This window comes from Phoxinus phoxinus, assembly GCF_949152265.1.
Source record: "Phoxinus phoxinus genome assembly, chromosome: 6".
NCBI classification, from domain to species: Eukaryota; Metazoa; Chordata; class Actinopteri; order Cypriniformes; family Leuciscidae; genus Phoxinus; species Phoxinus phoxinus.
In genome coordinates this window covers 31806230-31829818 of record NC_136881.1, presented here as the reverse complement: position 1 = coordinate 31829818, position 23589 = coordinate 31806230, and the positions used below count along the sequence as shown (strand labels likewise).

Below are 23589 nucleotides of genomic sequence, written 5' to 3'. Positions count from 1 at the left end.
CAATCGATGTGGAGTAACTGGGTTTAACCATCTTAGATTAGATTTAGATTTATGCATTTGGCAGATGAGTTTATTCAAAGGAATTTTCATTGCACTGAAGGTTTACCTCAAACATGGTTGGATGACATGACCAAAAATGTCCATGATATATGGTTTATGCCACTGTAATAATGATATAGTAATTATTTTGCTGGAAATGTAACCTAAAAATGTTTAATATACTACACTTAAATTTTTCAGTCATTAAATTAATTCATGTTAAATGTTGTTAAATTACGATTACCGGTACATGTATGTAACACGCCAGAAGTGTCATTGTAAAAAGGGCATAGGCTATAGCATCAATATTATGTTAAAGCTTCAAGTTAATTTTCTAACGTTTCTCTCTCCCCTTTTATCGATTCCTGTAGCTTTAGGATACTTTTTCATTTTGCTGCCTAATATAATGATAATAATGCAAAAGTGAATGTTAAAACTTGTAGGAAGCGCTCAATGCACAACACCAAATGCTGGCAGCACACAGAAGGAAATCGCATCTGACTCCGTGTCTCAGACTTGAGGGCGATGCGAAGACAACATAATCACAACTTTTGGCAAAGCTGAGTCTGGCTGAATGGGTTTTTGTGCTGTTTGGCTTGGTGTCCCACAAGGCTGCGCCATTCAAGGAAGAGTGCAGAGAATATTGAAAGGCACTGATATTGGCTTATGTTGTTGGACTCAGGGAATACATCAGCATTTAAATGCTAAAGAATAGCTCACCCTTAAGTTAAAATTCTGTCATCATACTCACCCTCATCTGAGTCCAAACCTATGGAACACAATATTTTAAATTTGAACTTTTAATGTTCCACAGATAAAACAGTTGCATTTTTAAATGAACTTTTTATCAATCATTCAATGAAAGTTCAGTGTAAATTCATCAAGGATGAATCAGAGATCTTGTTGAGGTCGTGAAATAATTCTCTGTTCATGTAGTGACTGCCACCAAAGTCTCACTTCATATTTTTTCTGTTCTAATTATTGTTTTTCAGGGTTAACTTAATAATATTTCATTAATTTATTTAGTGTAACTCGGTCTTATTTGCATTTGTTTGCAGGAGAGATGATTTATGATTCATGTTTACTGGAGAGAAACTTCCAGATGCAGTGGAAAAGAGTAATGAGATGAATTTGTGAAACAGTTGAGCCCTAGTATTCCAAACACAAGGACTCTATTAATTAATAACTTTATTAATGACCCGTATGACTACGGTCGGTGCCCAGGTACCACAGAGAATGGCACATTTGAGTACAGTGAAGAAAGGCAAGATCATTTTGTCACTTGTCTGTTTGTGGTCTCAATTATGCTTTTTCTTGGTAAGTTACTTTCAAGCTTTCTTTCCAGGGCTCTACTGTGAGAGTGTTTAAACTGCGTTAAAATAAATAATAAAATGGATACTTGTGTAAAATAATAAACAAAGTCACAGTGTGTCATAGTCTTTATTATGAGGAATTAAATGAAAATTCTGAACGTTACAAATTATTTGCCATTTCATCCTTAAGTCCTTGCTAAAGTTTCAAACATCAGCGTAAGATCATCTGCACAAATTTTTAAGAAGTTATCATCCAGACTGCAATTATAGGAACCTGCTTGCGCATACTTATGGAAACACTTTTTTGTTGGCTGAATTGTGTTAGTTTTGCAATTTTGGTAGAGCATGCTGAAAAAATAAAGCTGTTAATACTGTACATGAAAGAGTTTGGGCAAGAAGTATTAAACTTGTCAAAACATGGTCTGTGAATTTAATTTATCTGTCTATTTTCTCAGCTCACACTATTATACGGCACGTTGCACTTATGAAAGAACCAGTATAAGCCAGTAAAAAAGCCAGTAACATTTCACGTTGTTGCACTGCAGGTATGAAATTCTTTGTATCCTACATTGCAATACAGCATTGAATGTGTGTGTGTGTGTACGCGCACTCAGACATTAATGTTAAATTGATCCTCTTCAATTGTTATGGCTGTACTGTGGTATTTGTAACCTTGATAATAATAGTGCAGTGTCTATCATTTTCTCTCCCTCTCTTTCTCTCTATTGGTAGTACCCTATATATGCAGATCATTAATAAATTGCCTGATTAAGAGGGATTACATCACACTAAGCGCACCGTATTAGACAGCCCTTTGAATATGGTGCTTCATTATAAAATGTCCCAATTAGAGAATGTGGATGTTTTCTGTAGGGTGTCTTTGAAAACGCACACTAAACATCCACATGCTTATACAGCACAACGCCGAAACAACATGTCCATTTCCCTTCCCCTCAGATGTTATGCCATGTTCCAGTGCTTTCCATCCCAACCCTCCTGCTCCATTATGAGAGCTCATAAATAAAACATGCACAAAAGCAGTGCACGCACAGCATTATCTGCTCATGATCCCCTCCAGACGTCACTCCATCGCCAACACTCGTGCTCAGCGCCCACCCCCTTCAGATTTGAGGTGGATGCATCAATACTTGAGTCACTGAAGAGAGAGAGGGTTACGTCTGTGTAAATATTACACTTAGGGCTGAGAGACTTATATCATAATTGTGTGAAGATGATGAAAGTGATTTTTTGAAAAGGTATCAGAGATTGATTAGCTGAGAGTATATTAGCAGTATCAAACAGACTAATGAGAGTGGCCCGGGGCGATACGAACTATTCTTGTCATTGATTGTTCATTATTGACTTGCCTAGTTCCACCCCAACATTTGGCTTCCTCATAAAGGCAATTAAGTTCTTAAAGAACTTGTTATGAGAGAGTATGGCTGGCATTTAGTAGTCCTAGGGGCTATGTTGTGGAAATGTAAGTTTTTTTCCATTTTTTTCCCCAAAGTTTTGGGTATTTGATGAAGGCTTCTGGATGTGCACAGACACTTTTGTTTTGTTTTGAGAGACTGGACAGATGTGATAAGACTATATTAAGAAGCTTATCCACAGTTGTTGGGTCAAGCCTTCTGACCAATCACTTTGTATGATTTTCCAGTTTTATTTTCACAATTATTGGAAAAGTAATTTAATAGAGGTGATCGCTATACTATATATACTGTATTAGGGGTGTAACTGCACACAAACAAGACGGTTCATTATGAACCTCTGTAGTGAAGTCACGGTTCGGTACGGGTCACTAAATGACTTGCGGAGGTAAATGGAATGCTACGTGAGATATTATTCTCTCAAGTTGTTTTATTGATGTATTTACACGTTTTAAATACTGATTGAGAGATTACACGCAAACATCTACTCATAGATTGTCTGTTGTGTTTGTACTGTGACTTTTCGGTATGAATACACCCCTAATATAGAGAGTAGACTCTACAGAGTGCTTGACTCTTGCATTGTCACTACAAAATATTGACCAAAAATGTATGCACCTTTTATGGAAATAAAGGTTGTGATGTAATTTCCATCAAGAGGTGTATTTTAGGTCAAGATCTTGTATTGACAATGCAAGAGTCCAGCACTCTGTAAAGTCTCCTCCAGCACAACCCAAAGACTTTCAATTAATTTAAGATCTGCACACAGAGGTGGCAATTCAAATGTGAAAATGATTCTTCATTCTCCGTCCCAAACGTACTTTTACAATTTGATCCTGATGAATCTTGACATTATCAGCCTGACATATGGCCATGATGTGTTTTCCTACATGGTTGTTTAAGAAATGAAAAGCTACACACTCCATCAATTAGGGTTAGAAGAACTGTTGCCAAACATATAGGCCTACAGTAACATGCTAGAAACATACAGTAATCACTGCAATAATGATCCAGTCGTAGACTCTTAAGCTTTTGCCTATTTAAATACAAACAGCGACTTTTTGGGGGGCCGGACAGTGTATATAAGTCTGTAGCCCAGAGTAAACTCTTGCACTCTTTTAATTTTAGCTTAATGCACTCATTTATATTTTATCTTAGCTGGTCATGACTAAGCCTAAACCCTGAACCCTAATGTGTCTCATTCTGGTTTATTTTTTCCCTTCGTACTCTCGCCTCTAGCTTCAAAGCTTTGAAAACTTAACCTTGTGTCTCCTCCCCTTCAGCAAAGAAATGACACAAGACACCACAAAAGATCTTGTCCTCTCCGCTAATGCAGTGTGGCACTTGAGCCACATGCTTCCCAATCCTCTGAGGGTTCCCCCCCCCCCCCCCCCCCGACCCATTTACTGTATGTCAATTCATTTTATTTCAGAATTTTTGAGGTCTCCTCTGGTCTTTTTATTTATGGATACGGTAGATATTGCTAGCTTTAAAATGCCGCCCTGTCCGTTGCTCTTGCTATGCTAATACACCGCCTCACTTTGAGTCATTTTTATACAGATCTCCTTTGCTTTAGTGTCAGCCAACAACTTACAATCCGCCACTGGCGCCAACTTTTTTTTATATCTATATAATATTTTTGACGAATTTACACATTCTCACTTAACATATTTTATTAGTGTAATATATTGTCACAATAGCAATGTTTGGAATAAAGACTCAGGATGACCTACCACATTAGCCAAAATGTGCTGAGAATCCTTCACTACTTTATTCTGAAATGCACTGTCCATTACTTGACCTTCCATTTTCCAGTATGGAAGAATCAGCTGAACGTAAAATCAGCCATGATTTTTGAAATATCTTCCTGGATGCCACTTACTGAATGGGTCATGTGACAAAGATTAAGAGGTCATGTGATGACAATGTGTTGGCATACTTTTTAAAGTGTTTATGTTTCACTTAGGCTACTGTCTTTTTAAAATAGCAAGTAATATACAGTATTCACTGCACAGTATTCTGTAAGTAGCACATCAGTATTCTAAACTGAATGTTGCGTATACCTTCAAGGATATTTGGATGACAAATAATTTGATACGTATCGTCTTTAATTTATGAAACTGTCATATGAAACAGTTTATTGCGTTTGTGATACAATGGGCTTTGTCATTGTGATATGTTTACTGTTTCATTATATATGTTTACTGTATTCATTATGTTAAGAGTATCACTTTACATAACTTTAACACTTGCAAGCTCTTAAACCTTTCTAAAGACAATATGGTGAAGCATGCATGTCTTAATAAAATTAGGTTTATGTTATATAAATGTGACAAAACATACAGTAGATGCATGGTCATTATTTATCCATTTTACAATAAAACCCAAAGAGTGTGTAAACTCTCCTTTTCTTTTATTATATACTATTATGTTATATACTGTCTCATATTAACAAACTTATATTTTGGACATTTTATCTAAGTTTCCCCCATGCATAAATGCAATAATGTAATGTTAATACACAGTACACACTTTGATGCATGCTTGTACACTTTACCAAGAGTTGTAATGGTAAAAACATGTAGCGACCTCCACAAATAAACCTGCCAGACCTTTTTATTTTTCTTGATCACTGTACATAAAGGGTTAATTTATGCGCTTGTCTGACCATTTGTGTGACTCTTTGATTCCTTGTGTTTCCATATCCATTTTCTGTGCACTTAGTGCATTTACTGGAGCAGCGCGTGGCATGTTAATTTTGGGTTGACAGTGGCGTTAAATTTTCTGAAAGCTTGCGTGTCACACGGCCTTGTAGACACGCCAGTTTCAATAAACAGATTAACTTGAGCCTGTTCATGGTTTTTGTGCTCGTCTGAGTTCATTCCACCAGTCGCTGCCTTATGTAAGCATCATGTTAACACTTCCTGTGGAATTATATAGACAGGAATATTCTCTCCGATAGTATCCTCTTGCCTTTTGTTCACTCTTCTTTAATAGCTTGTAGGGTCATTTGCAGTCGAGAAGAGACATGATTTGTATTTAATAGATATGAGTTTGACCTCTATTCCCAAGGCAAGGTTGTTTAAACAGATCCTCTGTAAAAGATCATCCATCATTCTGTCTGCTGATGCAAAATTTAAGCATGTTGACGTGCGTCTTGCCTTGTCATCGAACCTTGACACACTGAATACGTTTCCTCAGACGCACCGACTACAGGTGTATTCTGCGTTCGTCTCTCACTGTGTGAGCTTAGACATCTGTTCACTTCATTCAGATACTCAATACACCAAACAAAGTTCTCGCTAGCTCCGTGGCTCATCGGGAATGTTTTGTGGGAAGCAACAGCTCACAAATCCATTGTTCTCTAACAGGAGATTTCATTGTTTGAACAAGATCCTGCAGAAATGTATGGAGAATCTGCAGAACATCCTACTGAACTTATGTTTGTGCCAAATTGAAGAACTACTTTTTTGGTGTTTTTTTTTCTTCTTCAAATGGGTGTGATAAATGTATGTAGTTCTTGTAGTTGGGTTTATTGTAATGGCACATTTATCAGCTGCATTTGTATTCCTGAATTAGTTGCAACTAGGGGTGTAACGGTACATGTATTTGTACCGGACCGTTTCGGTACAGGACTTTCGGTACGGTGCACATGTGCACCGAATGCAATCTTTCACGTAAATTAGGCTAGTTTTGTGTGCGGAACATACGTCAATTCCGAGTTTCCACACAAACATATTAAGTGTCGGAAGTCTCCGCGTTGCACTGATTAAATCTGATTAATCGTTTTTGTGATTCAAATAGGCCTACATGTAAAATATTACCATAACATCTGTCTTCCTGTGTGCGGAAATTTGTTTATGTTGCTGTGACAACGAAACACGTGCAAGCGCGCCTGTGTTAAGAGCACTGATGCGCTCATCTGTGGACATTTCCGAATGCCTTTCTGTTAAAAGCGGGCTTTCCACACAAACAAACTGTCATTAGTATGAGAAAAAAAAAATTGGTTTTAACTCTCGGGTCGGGCTCGGACATAAATATCGCATAAATAAAGATCACCACATACATGGCACGCTCGCTTTAGCCCAGCCTCTCGCTAGCTAGCGTCATGGCCAATATTGGTTTGAGAGTATTTTATTTAGTGGAGAACTTGCAGCAGTATTTTATTTCTTATTCTTTTTTTATTTTATATATTTATTTATTTATTAGCCTAACGTTATATTTTATTAAAAAGTGTGTTTAAAAAAGTGTAAACAAATTGTTAAAAAAAGTTTTATAGTAAACAACCAGCAGTTTAATGTTTTGCATTTCTTTCCCTTACTGTACCGAAAATGAACCGAACCGTGACTTTAAAACCGAGGTACGTACTGAACCGTGATTTTTGCGTACCGTTACACCCCTAGTTGCAACGTAAAAGCCTGTTCACACCAATGATGACAACTATAACTATTCATTTTTAATAAACTACACTATAACTAGAGCAACTCAGAGACATAATTTAATTGAAATTACTTGCATAATGTTTTTTATTCTCTCTCCATGTGATAAAGTAACAGTCAGCAGCAGACAACATACTGTAACTGCTTGTAATAAACAGAACATTATTGTTCATTGGCATTGTTGACGATAATATAGTTATAATTGTAGTTATAATTCTTGGTGTAAATGGGCCTTAGGGTCTGGGCATATTAGCATTTTTAAAACTACATTTTAGAGAGAGTAATTAGTACAGTAATCTTATTACATTGTTGAAGATGTAATTAGTTGCTAATAATTAATTACTTGTTTATAGTAACTTACCCAACAATGCTGGATACTACTGTTAGACCTTACTTTATTTGTAACTTTGTTATATTGCATTTATCTATGTTTGTAATTTGTGTATTTGTTCTTATTTTATTACTGACTGTTCACTTGTCTTTAATAATGTTTGAACTTCTTTATTAGTTTGGCTGGTAGTTTTTGCTGTGGTATCAAAGTTCTTGAAGTGTTCTTTTAGTAATAAACGGAAAAGCCCCCCAAATAAATGACTAAAATAAATAGAAGAAACTGTATAATTTTTTATTTAATCTTTTTGAATTTGTTCCGCTGAAAGATTATTATTATTTTTTTCAGATTTGTTTGATGATTTAATTAAAACATTCTTTCACCAGGTTGCAGGTTTGCAGTGTTTTGAGGTTTTAATAGTTTTGCATGCTTAAAGCCTTATGTTAACGCAGGTTTGGGATGTATCCGTTTAAGTATGCTATTGAACTTTTGGTGAACTATGTATTCAGTTAAAAAATGGAACAAAGCTGCAATGTCTCAGTTTTGTTTTTCTGTTGTTTTTCTTGCCTTTTCACTCACTGCCCCCTCATTGTCCTGTGCACAAAGTTATAATGTATATTTGGAGTTTGGTATATGAAATGCAAACATTATTTGAGTATCATCATTGCAGCCTCCTAAAGGAACATTTCTCCTAAAAATAAAATAATTTCAAATCACTACACATTAAATCAATTTATTCATTTGTTTTTATAAATTTTCAATCTAACTGACATGCACACTAAATTGCAGATATACATGTGATAGCTTTGTATGAGTAAATAATTTAATTTATTCAACTTTAAGTTCAACTTTGACCTCATTAAAATGGCTGCATCTGGTTTGATGTTGATAATGTTTGGCCGTGAGATAAAATCAATAATCAAGGGAGGCAAGATACACTTTATTAGCTGGTGTCACTGTGTTACAGCACTTTCAGAGGGAAAAATGTACACTCTATTTCATCAGTTTATTTTTGTACTATCAATAATTTGTTCATCCATACACTACCGATCAAAAGTTTCAAGTAATTAATTATTTTTTATTATAAATCTTTTATGCTCACCAAAGACTGCATTTATTTGATCAAAAATACAGTATTAAAATGGTCAAATATTATTACAATTTAAAGAATTGTTTTCTATTTTAAAGGGGTGGAATAATGCCCTTTTCACAAGATGTAAAATAAATCTCTGATGTCCCCAGTTTGTGTATGTGAAGTTTTAGCTCAAAATACCCCACATATATTTTTAGCATGTTAAAATTGTCACTTTTTGAGGGTGAGCAAAAATGCACCGTTTTTGTGTCTGTTCCTTTAAATGCAAATGAGCTGCTACTCCCGCACAGGGGGCGGAGCTTCAACAGCTCGTGTCCTTTTACCTCACACAGACATGCACTGAAAATTTCAAAAACTTTTAGTCTTTTATGTTCAAACTGGAGTCAGACAATGATGGACATACTAAAGAAGAAATGACAACATGTAGCCAACATTTCTGAATGGTTAGTTGGTGAATTTATGTAGCTTATGTGTAGTTATCTTCTAGTCATTGATTAGCATATTCTATCATGATAATCTATAAATCATGTTCAGCGGGCGGGGTTTATGTACATTTTAGGGTTGGTGATGTCACTAACCCGGGAGGAATGTCATGTAGTCCCTACCAGCCGTTTGTTGTAGTCCTTAAAAAGCAATTTTTTAAAAGAAAATATCTCCCTTTGCTTTGAACTTTGAGCATTGTAACTTTGCAGATGTTGTTTATGCTCAAACAGCAACATTATACACTAACTAAAGTTAGAAAAGTAAAATCATATTCAACCACCCCTTTAATATATTTTAAAATGCAATTCATTCCTGTGATGACAAAGTGTCACATGTTCCTTCAGACATCTTTCTGATTTGGTGCTTAACTATTAATAATGGTTATACAATTATCATTGTTCTTATTATCATCATGTAATGTAAATGTTCATCCTAGTTTAATTCTAATTTCAACATATTTCAGTCGACGTACATGTTTATGTAAAAAAAATAGCATGGAAAATAGTAAAGTAAAATTTTTAAATAGACACTTGTTTCTATAGATATATTGCTGGTGTTTGTATGTCAAATATTCACTGAGTTTAGTTTAATTTTTGTGACATGCTCCAGAAAAACACAAAAATTCAGCTTTCATCACAGGAATAAATAACATTTAAAAATATATACAATTGGAAACACAACATGATTGTGCATATTGTATGTTTGATCAAATAAAAAAAGGGCTTCTTTCAAAAACAAAACTAAACAAAACAAATCTTCCAAACTTTTGAATAGTAATGTATATGTATGTGGAAGCGCTGCCTCCATTGCCTCCTCAGAGAAAACATCCTTGATGTAATTAAACTGTTATGTTTGCCTTATCCTAATCTTTTTGTTAATTTAGATTAAGGCAGACTAATCTGGGTTGAGCAAGTATGTGAAAAGGGGGAAGAGATGCTGTTTGGTTTTCTTTAAGAATTTTAGAACTAATTTATTTAAAGTCCTTTTTAGAGCAAATCTTGCAGCATGTTGCGTAATCTTGCCTGTTTAACAGTAAATAAATAATATTAGTCTTTTTCCACAATAAAATACTTTTTGCCTCTGATCTCAGCTGTGATAGATCCCGTTTGAATTACATTTAGCAAAAAAAACAAAAACAATTCTCAAAGCGCTGCACAATCACAGTTACAACAGCTCTGGGTGTTTGGGATGAGAAAAGTATTGATGCAATCATGAAGAACTTCCCTCTCCGACTCGCTATAGCGATCAAACTGATCAGGGAAATTAATCGGATCAATGCGTACTCTGGCTCTGCCACGTGCCCGCCTCTACGTGTCAGTTTGCTCTATGTGTTTTAAAAGCGTTGCTTTTGGCTTATTGAATATGAATGAATCAACTCCAGGCCCCTGTCGGCAAACACAGAGTGAGAAAACATGAAGGGGGGAGGACGAGAAAGCAGAAATATCTCTCCACCATGCCACAAAACATGAAAGAAGGACAGGCGACAGGGGTAAGAGGCTTCCGAGTGCCTTGCTCTTTTAGAGTCCTTGACTGTGACTAACACAGAATTGGCGTATGGCCACGCCATCGCCGCCTCATAATTCCGTCGAGGCCCGTGTGACAAGCTGAGTCATCTGCCAGCCAGCGCTTCTTATGTAGTCTAAGCTCAAAGCGCTCGCTAATACTGCTGCAGTTGCAGAGTCTGTCTGGTCATCTTTACATCAACCAGAAATGCTCAAGTAACCTGTCTGTTTGAGGAAGGCTTTGTCAAGGAATGTGGGCGCGAACACGCAGGATGAAAATGTCATCCGAGGATCGACAAGACCGCCTGGCTACGTCCTCAGTTGTTGTTTTTTTCTTAGATAATCAAAATTGTCTTGCACACTATTCTGAAGAAAACAATGTTTTTCTGCTGATGTAAACAAGGACACATTGACAAGGCAAAATGAGAACAATATCATAGCCCATTTTTCACTGTCCAATCATGTATAGTCCAGATATACTTAGACCTTTCTGTCCAACCCGATCTCACGGCAATTCGTATGAATTTTACGAGGTGGCTAATTCGTACCAATTCATACGACCTCATTCGTACGAATTTGTAAGATTTTTACTAAATCGTACATATTTTATGAGTTGCCAAATTCGTATAAATTCGTACGAATGACCTACCCCTGACCCCGCCCCTAAACCTACCCATCACGTGGGTTTAGACAAATCATAGGAATTCGTACAAGTGAGGTCGTACAAACTCGTACGAGTGAGGTCGTACGAATTCTTCGAATTAGCCACCTTTTAATCACTCGTACAAATTTGTACGAATTGGTCGTGAGATAGCGTTGTTCTGTCAGTGTACGTCAAGTAAACTTAGGTGCAATTTTAAGTATAATACTGAGAAGTACATGAAAAGTAGACTGAAAGTACTCTATACTTTTTTATTTTTTATTTAAAAGGGGTCATATGATGTATTTTTAATGTATACGATCTGCAAAGTTACAACGCTCATAGCCTTATTCTGTCTAACAGAGGACACTGATTCAGTGCCTAAACTGCCTCAATCCAAGGCTAGATATTACTTCTGCAAACGTCTAGGTCACAATGAGAAATATTAGCATAATGGCCTATGCAATTAGCATTATGCATAATAGCATAATGAGGCTTCAGAAAATTGTAGTGTTGTCATCATGTCGCGGAGATATTGTGTGTTTGGATGCGAAAGCAAAACCTCTTTGTTAGAAATCAGTGGTTAAGATTTATTTATGATCGGGTTCCAGAACAGTACAACCCAAAATTTACTTGTGCACAGCACATTTTACTCACCGATAGAGTACAATGCTGGCTATATACAAAGACTACTTACCACTGTGAAAAGTTCGGCTCAAGTTGTGCTTTCAAAGATGGGTCCGGTCAATCAACTTGATTATCCATATTTCTGGGCACAAACTGATATGGCAAAACATTATTGACATTATTAACTGTGTGTTAACAATTGCTTGGGAGCTGATTACCACGATTATGGTAAGGGATGTTACATTTCCGACACACTTGAGGTGTTTGGCCAATCACAACACACTGAGTGTACTGAGTCTGCTGGTCACTGGTGGTCAGCTGAGCACTGTGAGCTTTTTGGATGGAGGGGCTTTGTAGAAATCAGCACATTTCAGACAGACAGAGGAGCTGCAATAATGAATAAACAAAATAATGAACTGTAAAAATATTACCATATGACCCCTTTAAAATATAGTTTATTCCTGTGATTCTATTACTCCAGTGTTCAGTGTCACATGATCCTTCAGAAAGCTTTCTAATTAGCTGATTTGGTGCTCAAGAAACATTTCTTATCATTATCAGTGTTAAAAATATTCTTTGATGAATAGAAAGTACATCATTTACCGGTATTTGAAATTTAAGTCTTTACTGTCACTTTTGAGCAATTTTTATGCTAAACAAAGGTATTCATTTCTTTCAAAAAAGTCTTACCGACCGTACACTTTTGAAGGGTAGAGCATTTCGTTCTTTTTGTAAATTGTTTCAGTTCTTTGTGTTGGTTGATTCGGAACTTGAACTCTGACAGTGTACTTTAGTGTGATTGAAGGAGGTAAAATGTGTGGCTCTATATCAGAAGGTCTCCATGTCTTAATTTGACTGCAGTTTTGGTACATGTATGCATGGCATGAGTGGGCCTTCGCCTGGCATCTGCTTTTTCTGCCTCTCCCTGAGGAGATAACTAAATCTATTCTGACTAAATCCAGTGGGTGAGTAGAAACAAAGGATTCTCTCTCTCTTTTGGCAGGGTACTCGTCTCTGTGAGAGCATCTTTGACCTTCACCTCGGGTCAGAGCTTCTCAGGGAGGCCGTATTGTTTTAGCGGTGGTGCGCTCGCTCACACTGCTTTTCAATCAGGAATGATATTTATGGTCGTCCACATGCTAGTGATTCAGGCAATGCTATTTTAACAATCTCTGAATGGAATTCTGGAATGGAAATCTATCTGGGAATGGATTCTCAACACACAGGAGGAAGGACAAGGTGGAAAAGAGAGGGAACAGTGAGATCCTGCTGATAAGATAATGTATGAAATCTCTCTCCTCCCCTGTCTCCACCGGTAAACCTGATAGTCTTTACTTAGAATTGGCGGCTCCCTAATGCATAAGTTGTAGATATGGGTATATTCTCACTGTGGGTAACTCAGAGGCCAGTGTGGTATTTGAAGTTGATTTTCTGACACCCAAGACCTGAGTAGTAGTCTTAGAAAACAGCCAGCAGAAAGCTGAGCAGTATCGTGGTGTCCTTTTAATTATGTCATTATTTAATGAATGTAGCTGGATTCACTGGTGGGCTCTCTGAGCCAAGTAAATCACTTGTGGAACATTTAGTATTATTGATTACTGATAAAACAGAGCCGTAGAGGTCTATGGACCGTGGGGAAAGGTCAGCAGTGGCAGCTAGTGATGTTTTCGAGATGGTCTGTGACTTTTATTGGACCTCATTTAAAGTTTTCAGGTCACTTACCATATTGGGTCTTTTAATATGCCATTGACAGTTTTATCACGCTCAGACCCTCAGCGGTTCTTCGTTTCACTACACTAAGCAGTTGTTTCAAATACACGGATGTTTATTTCTTTGGTTTACTGAAGTGAAATAACTCATAATGTCTCTAGTCTGACTGTGAGCATGGTTTCGCAGGTTAAAGTGAGCCTGACTAAGCGTTAGATCTCATCGCATGGATAGGTAGGTGCTGTTCCACCGAGCTGTCAGTCTATTCTCCAGGCCACCTGCTACATATCGCCATGATGTGTCTCTCAAATTGGGCCTCGGGACAGCTCAAGCATTCGTGTCCTCATTCTTTCCTTCCGACTCCTCATCCCATAGGGCTTCCCCCTCCCTTTCCTCTGTCAGCATTTTTCCTTTTTCTCCTTTACACTTTTGGAGAAAGTCCCTGTCATGTATGGCAGGACGTCGGACGTCTATTGAGATCTAACATTAAAGTAACTGAATTCTCACAATGCTGAAACACTCTGTGAGCAGTTGTCTAACTAATCTATCAAAGCACAATTCAAATGTGCTAAATATACTGTAAGTTCAATCCAGTAAATGAAGTGGAACGCTCACATCTCAAGACAGTGGCTAGATGATGATGCTGAATACGTACATATTAAATGTTTTCTGACTGCTGCATGTTTGCTATATATTCAGCTAAAAATCTCCCTAAATTCTGTGATTATTTGAATTTATATAATAGTGGTCGGCCGACATATCGCTAGGGCCGATATATCGGTCGATATTTGCCATTTTTTAATTATCAGCGTCGGCCTGTGAGTTTATCTCTTTGGCTAATGTGTCAGAATTGGGACTTTTATTTTGACAGCACCAGCACCTGAGCATCTTAGCTCTCAAACTCTGTCTTCATTAGTGTATTTTCTCTCTTTAACAGTTCTGCCTAATGGAATATTAGAGAGATCAGTTAAAACAAAAAAAGTAAACCATATACAAAAAGTAGAATGGTGTTTACGTTTCTGTTATTAGTAATGGTAGAACTTTATTTTACAGTCCTATTCCCCTTGGGCATACTACTTATTATAGTAATTGCAATAACTGGATAATAACTAGGTAATAACTCTGAACATACCCTAAATCTAACCTCAACCCATGTAGTTGCCATATATTACCCAGTACTTTCTTACCAGTTTGCATGGTTTACCATTATGAGACCTTTTGTGACATTCCAAGAATAATGCTATTCTGTGTGAATAAATAAATAGTGAAATAGCATAACAGAAAGGCTATCTAGCCTAACACTTTTTGTGTGCAATTCTAAGATGATTTTTGTTGCTTGGCACAGCATTGTACAAAAAATAATAATAATGTGATGTATAGCTAAACACTCCCCATCACCGTTTTATTCTTTCTTCTATCCTGCTATTTTCTTCTTTCACTATAGCTTTTTGTGACATTTTCTTCTGTTTCAAGAAAATGGACTGACTGACATGTTATACTTTTCTTTCGTTGTTGTCATGCATGAATATTAAGAGCACTTCATCGCCACCAGCACTTTTTTGAAATCAGAAGTAGGTGGAGTGGCTGTGCCGCTTCATTTGTCATTTTAGGTTGACGTTTTCAATTAGGTTTTCCAACTCAAGCAGACTCCCCTTCTTTTAGGCCCCCCCATGTTATTGTCACCCTCGGTTTTTGTGACACCATGAAAGGATTGTGGGCTGGCTGGTAGAAACGGAGTTTTCATTCTAAGTTTCAGCACAGGGGGCTCTCACACTTTTGTCTCATAGATGGCTTCTTTTCTTCCTCTTGACATCCTCTGCTGTTAGCAACCGTGATCATTTTGGCATGGAACCCTGAAACACAGTCTTAGGAATCTTAGTGGGGAAATAATGAGCTTTCCCAACACTTCCAGCCAAGTCATCCATCTTGGTGGAGTTGTCTGTAGTCTGTAGAGAATATAAAAACAATTATGTTGTAGAAGGGAATTATTTATTAAGGCTCCAATTATTTGTTCAAAAACTCAGCGATGTTGTGAAATATTTTTATATTTTAAAATGTTACATTTTTTATTATTCCTGTAGTGGAAAGTCTTCAGTACCACATGCTCCTTTAGAAATTATTCTAAAATGCTGATTTGAGCATTTATAATCAATGTTGTGATGCTTACTATTTTGTGGAAACTGATGCATATATACTGTACAGGGGTGCACATAACTTTTTCAGTGAGTTACTCAGGTGAGTACCAGGAGATGGTGTTTGGTACTCACCCCATACGTGACGTCAGATTCCCGTCTTTATAGCATAAAAATAACTAACTAAAACCAAACTTATTAAAAAAAACGAACACTTAAATTTACATCAGCGTGAAAAAAAAGGACCTAAAATGATAGAAAACACCTTTGGGAAAAAATTATTTGAAGTGTTATTTGATTATTCAGATTTATTTATTTGTATAAATCAAATATAATTAATCCTTAAAGATATTAAAGAGCAGTGAATTTTCTCTTTTTATTATGTTGTTTGATCAATATTAAGTGTTCAGAAGGTATTAGGTTTATTACGCACTGTCACTTTAAGACCGAGTGCACTGTACATTCTGTTAAGACATAACCGACTGTTTACACGTGAATACTTTCTGAAACAGACATTTAGACATAATCTTGTGTATTTGTCCATTCAGACGGATATATAGAGACACACACATAAGACACAGTTAAACATATAAATGTCTTTGCATTAAATGCAAGTACACTTTTCGGTCAAAACTTTTCACAAGAAGCTTTTTTGTTTTGGTGATTAATGTTTGGTCACTGTACAATTCACACACTCCCAGTTGTTTTATTTCCTAGTTTTGTTGACTTTTGCCACATCATGCAATACAATGTGGCAGTGCATCTTTTATTTTCACCTGGACCTTTTGTTGACGGCTTTGACAGGACTGTGGGCATCTCCATGGAAACCCAGCCATGGAGTGTGTCTCCAATTAGACCAGAGTTGTCAGGTGGACTTGGATGACTTTTCATGGGTTGTGCAGTTGTGGTAACATTTGGATCAATATGTGAATCTGTCTTTCTGACTCGAGTCTTAAATATATTGTTTTAAGATTTGGTAATTAAAAAAAAAAAAATAAGAAAAAGGGAAAACTTCTCATTAATGATAATAATTTCATTCCTTGCAGGCAGCTCATGACAACTTTATTATTTGACCTCAATCGTTAAAACATTTTTTCATCCTGTGATGAGAGAATCGTTTTGATGTCAGATTTAATGAAGTCAAATATCAAGCAATAATAAATGAAGAAAAAAAGTAATAATATCTTCTGTTAGAAGATACAAGATGACAAAGCAGTTTTTATGTCATGTTCACTTTATATCCTTTGATGTTGACCCAGCTGGTTCGGATGAAACAGTAAAAAGCCTTAGACAGTTTAAATATACGTGCAGTAAGGGCTTTTCACATTATGCCTAACACCTCTATGTGTCTCGTTCCCCTTCTCAGGGAACCATGGTTACATGCATACCTTTCTAATGAGAACTCGCACTGCGTCCTCTCTAGAGCAGTGGTTTCCATACACATTCCTCCACCCCCAAGACCTGAAAGGGTGTGTTAGAGAAAGAAGACATGCAAAAATGGAGGACACTATGGGGAAAGCCTCCTATATTCCTCTAGAGGATGCAGTGTCTCATTGCACCTGTAATTTAAAAGCAGGATTAGCACTGCATTTAACCGCAACGCTTTTGTGCTGTTAACCCTGCATCACGATGCAATACGTGTGCAGTGTGAAACGATGCAGTGTTAGAATGTTACGGCTTAATGCTTGGCAACTGACAGTCAATTGTGTGCCTCATATTCACATGCTTTGGACTGTCACAGAAATTCTCAAATCGAAAGTAGTTAATGTAGTTTAAATGAATGTCAATGAATTGGAGAGAAGATGAGACCATTCTTCGTTTCATTCTTACCTTTATAATCTTACAAGTCCATTCAATATGTACCATGAGGACACAATGCTAGAGCCTTTTTTAAACAGGTTGCATGTTGTGTTTGCCTAATCAATGACACTGGCACCCCTATATGCAAATAATGAAATAATGATGCTAACCCAAGGTTTAGGAATGTGTGTGAAACGTCAGTTAATAAATACCCAGGATTTACTTTTATTCCTATAAATAATGAGCAATTTGAAACATTACCCAGGGTTTAGAATGACCCAGGATTAACTATATCAAGTGTAAAAAGCCCTCTATAATGTCTCTTACATCATAGAAGTGATCAGATTTCATGGCCAGGGCTAATCAGATCATGATAATGATGAAAGCCAGATCAGCAAGCATCTGGAAGGTTAGCCTCTAGCTCTATGGATAAATCAATGCTCTGGGCACAGGAGGATAGACTTCATCTCTGTGTTACACAGAACAAGGAAGGAGGATGTGTACACACATAAATCCATTCGTGACTGTCTTTCTATTGCTACCATTTATTTAAACTTTTGTTGTCATAATACTATTGAAAACTTCCCCACAGTTTTATTGTTCCCACGTTATTATAGAACAGAGAATTCCAGAACTGGGGTTTATTTATGAATGTTAGTGCTTCATTTGTCTTGCTGATGCTGCTATTGGCACTGACAGTGTTATCCAAGAGAAGGTAAGCCTCAGTTGGGATTGATTGTGTGGTGATGAGTGATAGTAGTGTCAGGGAATTCCCTTCAGGAGCACTGAACTCATCCACAGTGAAACAGGATATTTTCAATATGTTTTGAATTGGATGTAGTATATTAAAGGGTTTAACACAAGAATAACTATTATGTTACCCTCATGTACATCAGCTCCGTACATGTATGACTTTTCTGGTGAATTTTCGAAGAATATTATGACTTTTCTTTTCAATTTGATGCACATGAATGATGGATAGGGCTGACAAGATTTTCTAAAGGGACACAAAATACCATAGAATTATCATAAAAGTGGTCTAAATGACTTCTGTCATACAATTTGGTTTGTGACTAATGGTTAGGTGTTTTTTTTTTAGCTGTAGTTTTAATTAAATTTGAGAATCGATTCAGTTAGATTCATGTTTGTGAACTGGACTTGATTTGTACAATTGATTGGAAAGATCTGACCCAAAATAACCATTCCTCCTTTATACACTCTCAAAATACTTGATTCTGATTGGTCAATAGCAGAATTCTGCAGTCTTTCGTAGTCTAAGGCAACCGATTCCCAGAGCTGTCATAGTTTCATACCTGAATCTTTCATCTTTTCTTCATGCCGTAACCTTGCCGGGGTTTGTTTTGTGACGATGACTGTACATTTATCTCTAAAGTACTTCTTCTGTACTTTCTGAACTCTCTTTAGTGGAGAGTGTTAGATTGAAAACCATTTCTCCAGTTCCTGTAATGAAGCTTAATGCAACATTTGCTGGCAATATTAACTGATATTCCTTACATAAGCTTTGCCTTGCAAAGTCATTTAAATCTTTTGTCCCAATTTCATGTTTTTTTCATTATCATTAACCCAGTCTAAGCAGGATTTACTTAAGATCACTTGCAATGTTATCCTTTAAAAGTCAACCATGCTTTGTTTTTATTAAACCTCTCTTAATGTAATCCAGTGTTATTCTGTGCATCGGCTAAATGTCAGACAAAGGTGGTCTTAAGTTTTACCAGCTTTATAGGCTGAGTTTGCAGGTGTTACTCGGCATGCAAATCTCACTGGCCAATGTCCATTGGCTCGTTTTGTTACCCCTTGCGGTGATTGGACTCCCAGGTGAGATCCTATGACATCAGTCCGACATAACATCGAATGTGACTGACTTAAAGGGAACTCAAGTTAGTTCTTTGTTGTACTATGGCAATTGCTTAGCGTGGGTGTCCTTGAAAATACATTACCCTGGGAGAACGGTCCCAGCAGAGACCTGCAGCAGAAAGTGAAAAAACAGCACTGTTTTATAGGCCCTTTGAGAGCTTAATGTCTGACTATGGAATGAGTCACTATACATCACATACAATGTGTAGACAAATGTGGCAAATTGCCAGAAATGTCTGCACTGCAAATAATCTCTTTTGTTAAAGCAAGTAAGCACTGTTTTTTACCCTGTCCAAACTTTCCTGTAGCTCAAGCTGTAGAGCGTTGGCGCTTGCAACGTCAAGGTCATGGGTTCGATTCCCAGGGAAAGCAAGAACTGATAAGAATGTAAATGTGTACCTTGAAATCCAATGCAAGTCGCTTTGGATAAATGCGTCTGCCAAATGCGTAAATGTAAATTCATACTTCTGCTTAATGTGGGTAATTTAAGAATTTTGATTGTGATGCAGTTGTTAAATCTAAATCAAGCTCTTTTCACAATTCAGACCTGAGACATTTTGCTACTTCTCTTATAAACCATTCAAAAACACTGATGTAAAAGGTAAAATAAAAAAAGGTTGTTTTTGAGAATTTTTTTTGACATATATATATATATATATATATATATATATATATATATATATTCATAAGATATTACATTTCCTAAATATTTCATTTTAATTAATTGTAAATAAACTCAGGTCTTGACATACATTTATTGAACTAAACAAAAAAAATTATATATTGAAATGCCTGCATTATTACCATTTAAATTGACATTTGACTTCGTATGGTGACATTAACATATGTTTGATATTTAATGGGGAGGTTGAAGGGGACACTTGGGTTCTGTTCACACGAGGCACGTCCTTGCATGCGCTTGACTGCTTCTTTTTAATTGTTGGTCTAAGCTAGATGTAAATCTTTGACTGTTGCGACTGCAAGCGTCCCCTTATGTACATAATTCTGAAAGCACACAAACCCAGCAGTTTTTCTGACCCATTGGTTTAGAAATAAACAAACTCATGCTCGATCATCCTTGTGTAGATGACGCTTTACTTTAAATGTGCCATATGGGCTATGTTGCTCGACCTACTTTATGCAGTTCAGTCGAAATGTGAGTCAAATGAGTCTTTTTACACAACAATCTTTATATTCATCTTCATATTTGACTCTTCTCGTCCACAGGTGACCACCCTGGTCAACACCAGTAACAAAGGCCCATCCAGTAAGAAAAAGGGCCGCTCTAAGAAGGCTCATGTGCTGGCTGTGTCCGTGGAGCAGGCGACCCAGAACTTTTTAGAAAAGGGCGAGCAGATTGCTAAGGACAGCCAGGACCTAAAGGAGGAGCTTATCGCAGCTGTAGAGGACGTCCGCAAGCAAGGTGAGCCGCCTGTTATCACACTGAGGAACTGTCCCAAACAAAATCGAACTACAAAATATGAATATGCTCTTACAATATTTTGCTTATGTTCCCATTACGTTATGAAAATGCTATTTTTAGGGCTGTCAAGCGATTACAATTTTGTATCTAATTAATTACACGATGTGGTGATTAGTCGAATTAATCTCAAATTAATCACGTCAAATTTGGCTGAAATATAAATATATAAAATCAACATCACATTTGCACTCATGCTATATGGGACAAAAACAGCACTCGTGTGATATTGCGCTATTTGTGTGATATTGTATATCATGATATAAGTATGAGCCAAAAACTCATACAGGGTTTTTTTACATTTTTGCCCTGACATCTTGAATTTTAGGAGTATTCTAACTACATTCTATAGGCTGCATCACGCTGTGAGTTGCCCTGCATCATAATTGTCACCAAGCAACTATATAAAATGTATCCTTATTCTCTGCAGCACCATCTTTGATTTTTAGCGGGAATGAAAGTGAGGCTGTGAGGGATAGACATACATCTCTTCAGAGGGTTGTGCTGTAATTTAATGTGTTTTTGGCTAGGTCTGCTGACGAAAAACTGCAAAAAATATGAGCTGTGGAGAATTCTAAGTGATCTAGGAGCTTATACAGCTTTTATTTTATTTTTATTTTTTTACAGCTTATGCCATTCAAAACACGGTAAGTCTATCCCTCACAGCCTCGCTTTCATACCTTTCATGGCGCTGCTCTGAATAAGGTCTATAACTTTGACTGAAACTTGCCAGAATGTAAGCCAAAGTTCTGAGAACATTCCTTATTAGCTGCTTATTCATTCCAGAACCCCATCAAGCAGCCAGCTCTAAAGGTTTTATAACTGAAGATGGTGTGGCATAGTGGCTAAAATGCTCTCTCTTGACTAGTTGCCTGTCCATTAGTCATTCTGGTTTCTTGAGAGAGTAGAAACGACTTTTAGGGTCATGTGGCAACCAATCAGACTCATTATCTGTCATATTATCTCACCATTAAAGTCATGAATGTGGTAATTTGCTGTGGTCTTTAGTGTTTCTTTGCCTATGGCAGTTTGCAGACAGTCAAGTTATAGCTTTTTTCTCCTCCGTCACCTATAAGTCTTGCCTATTATTTACAGCCCTTATCTGGCAGCACACACACACACACACACACACACACACACACACACACACACACACACACACACACACACACACACACACACACACACACACACACACACACACACACACACACACACACACACACACACACACACACACACACACACACACACACACACACACACACACACACACACACACACACACACACACACACACTCTCTCTCTCTTACTAAGTTTTCTCTCCGTCCTTTTTTCTTTTATGATTGTTCCCATACACACTGAGTCCCTTTCCAAACCTTGCATACTCATTGGTCTGGACTGAAGTTAGTGTTTGCTCAGCCAAATTACCTCTATGAAAATGGCAAACAGTTATTGATGGTGTTTCACAGAACATTCATCATCCCATAAACACAGCCGAAGAGCAATTATGAGGTTGTGGAGAAGAGAAAAAAGCCCATTTTAAACTCCAAAAGCTGAAATGTATTATCTATCATCTGTTTTTTTTTTTTTGTGGTTTGTTTTAAGGACTGTATATGATGAGGTAATGAATGATTAATTTGTTTAGTTAAAATTTCTTGCTAATATATAATATTAATGGGTTTTGGGGTGATTATTTGTCTATATTCAGGACTTTAAACATAAACTAATCCACAAGTAAAACAAATAATACAATACAGCTTGGAGAAATATGTATTCAAATAAATACTGTTCAACACAACAGCACTGTTTTCAATAAGAAATATATAACAATAAGATATTCTTGAGAAGTAAATTCATCATATTATAATGATTTCTGAAGATCATGTGACTCTGAAGACTGGAGTAATGATGCAAAAAAATCAGCTTTGCCATCACAGGAATAAATACTTTTTTTTTTTTTTTTTTTATATATAGGCCTATATATTATTTTTTTTGAGCAAATTAATAATCTTTGGTGAGCATAAAAAAGTTCCTTCAAAAATGTAAAAAAAATCTTACCAACCCCAAACTTTTTGATGGTAGTGTATATTTTTCCACAAGACCACAGATTTTGTAAGAGTCATCTGTGGTGAAAATGCACAACCGTTCTCAGATCTGCAGTGAATGGACTGCTGTACTGACAGATGGAGACTGAGCCAAGCCTGGCTGCAGGGACAGAATGAAGTGTGTTAAAATACTCTGTGTGGACCATTAGCAAGCCGACCTTTAGCTGGGATGAGGTTAATAAACAGGTTGGGCATAATGGTCCAAGTGACTTAACGCTCCCATGGATGACCGTCTGTTAGCCTACTCTGTGTGAAACGGGGTCAAAGGACAAAGAAAATGCTTAAAAAGAAAGGAGAAGCCGTTCTTTTTCGATCTAATTGTCGCCTGTGTCCCATCCCGCAGTTATTGATTTATTCACTTACCGACAATGAAAAATGACTTTGTGAAACTTTCAAACAAAAGATAATTAAGCTTCCAATCAATTATATAAGACTTAACAAGTAGACACTGGATTAAAAGACAATGCAGAAGATCCATTGCAAAATTAAAGAGACTTCAGTGGTTTTTCAACAAGGTTCCAGTAATGAGAGCTCAGGGTCATCTCAGGGATCGATATGCTATCCAGCTAATGCTAGCCGAAATGCTCTGCAC

At 36.8% G+C, this 23589-nt stretch overlaps 1 protein-coding gene across 3 annotated transcripts in view; it reads left to right on the top strand.

Annotated features, from left to right (window-relative positions):
* Positions 1 to 23589, top strand: part of ctnna2 (catenin (cadherin-associated protein), alpha 2) — a 450781-nt gene that overhangs the window by 57255 nt on the left and 369937 nt on the right. For all 3 annotated transcript variants that reach the window (XM_079617041.1, XM_079617042.1, XM_079617043.1), the window contains one exon: positions 20636 to 20831. In XM_079617041.1, coding sequence (XP_079473167.1) covers positions 20636 to 20831 — 196 coding nt within the window. The remainder of the gene's footprint in view (positions 1 to 20635; positions 20832 to 23589) is intronic.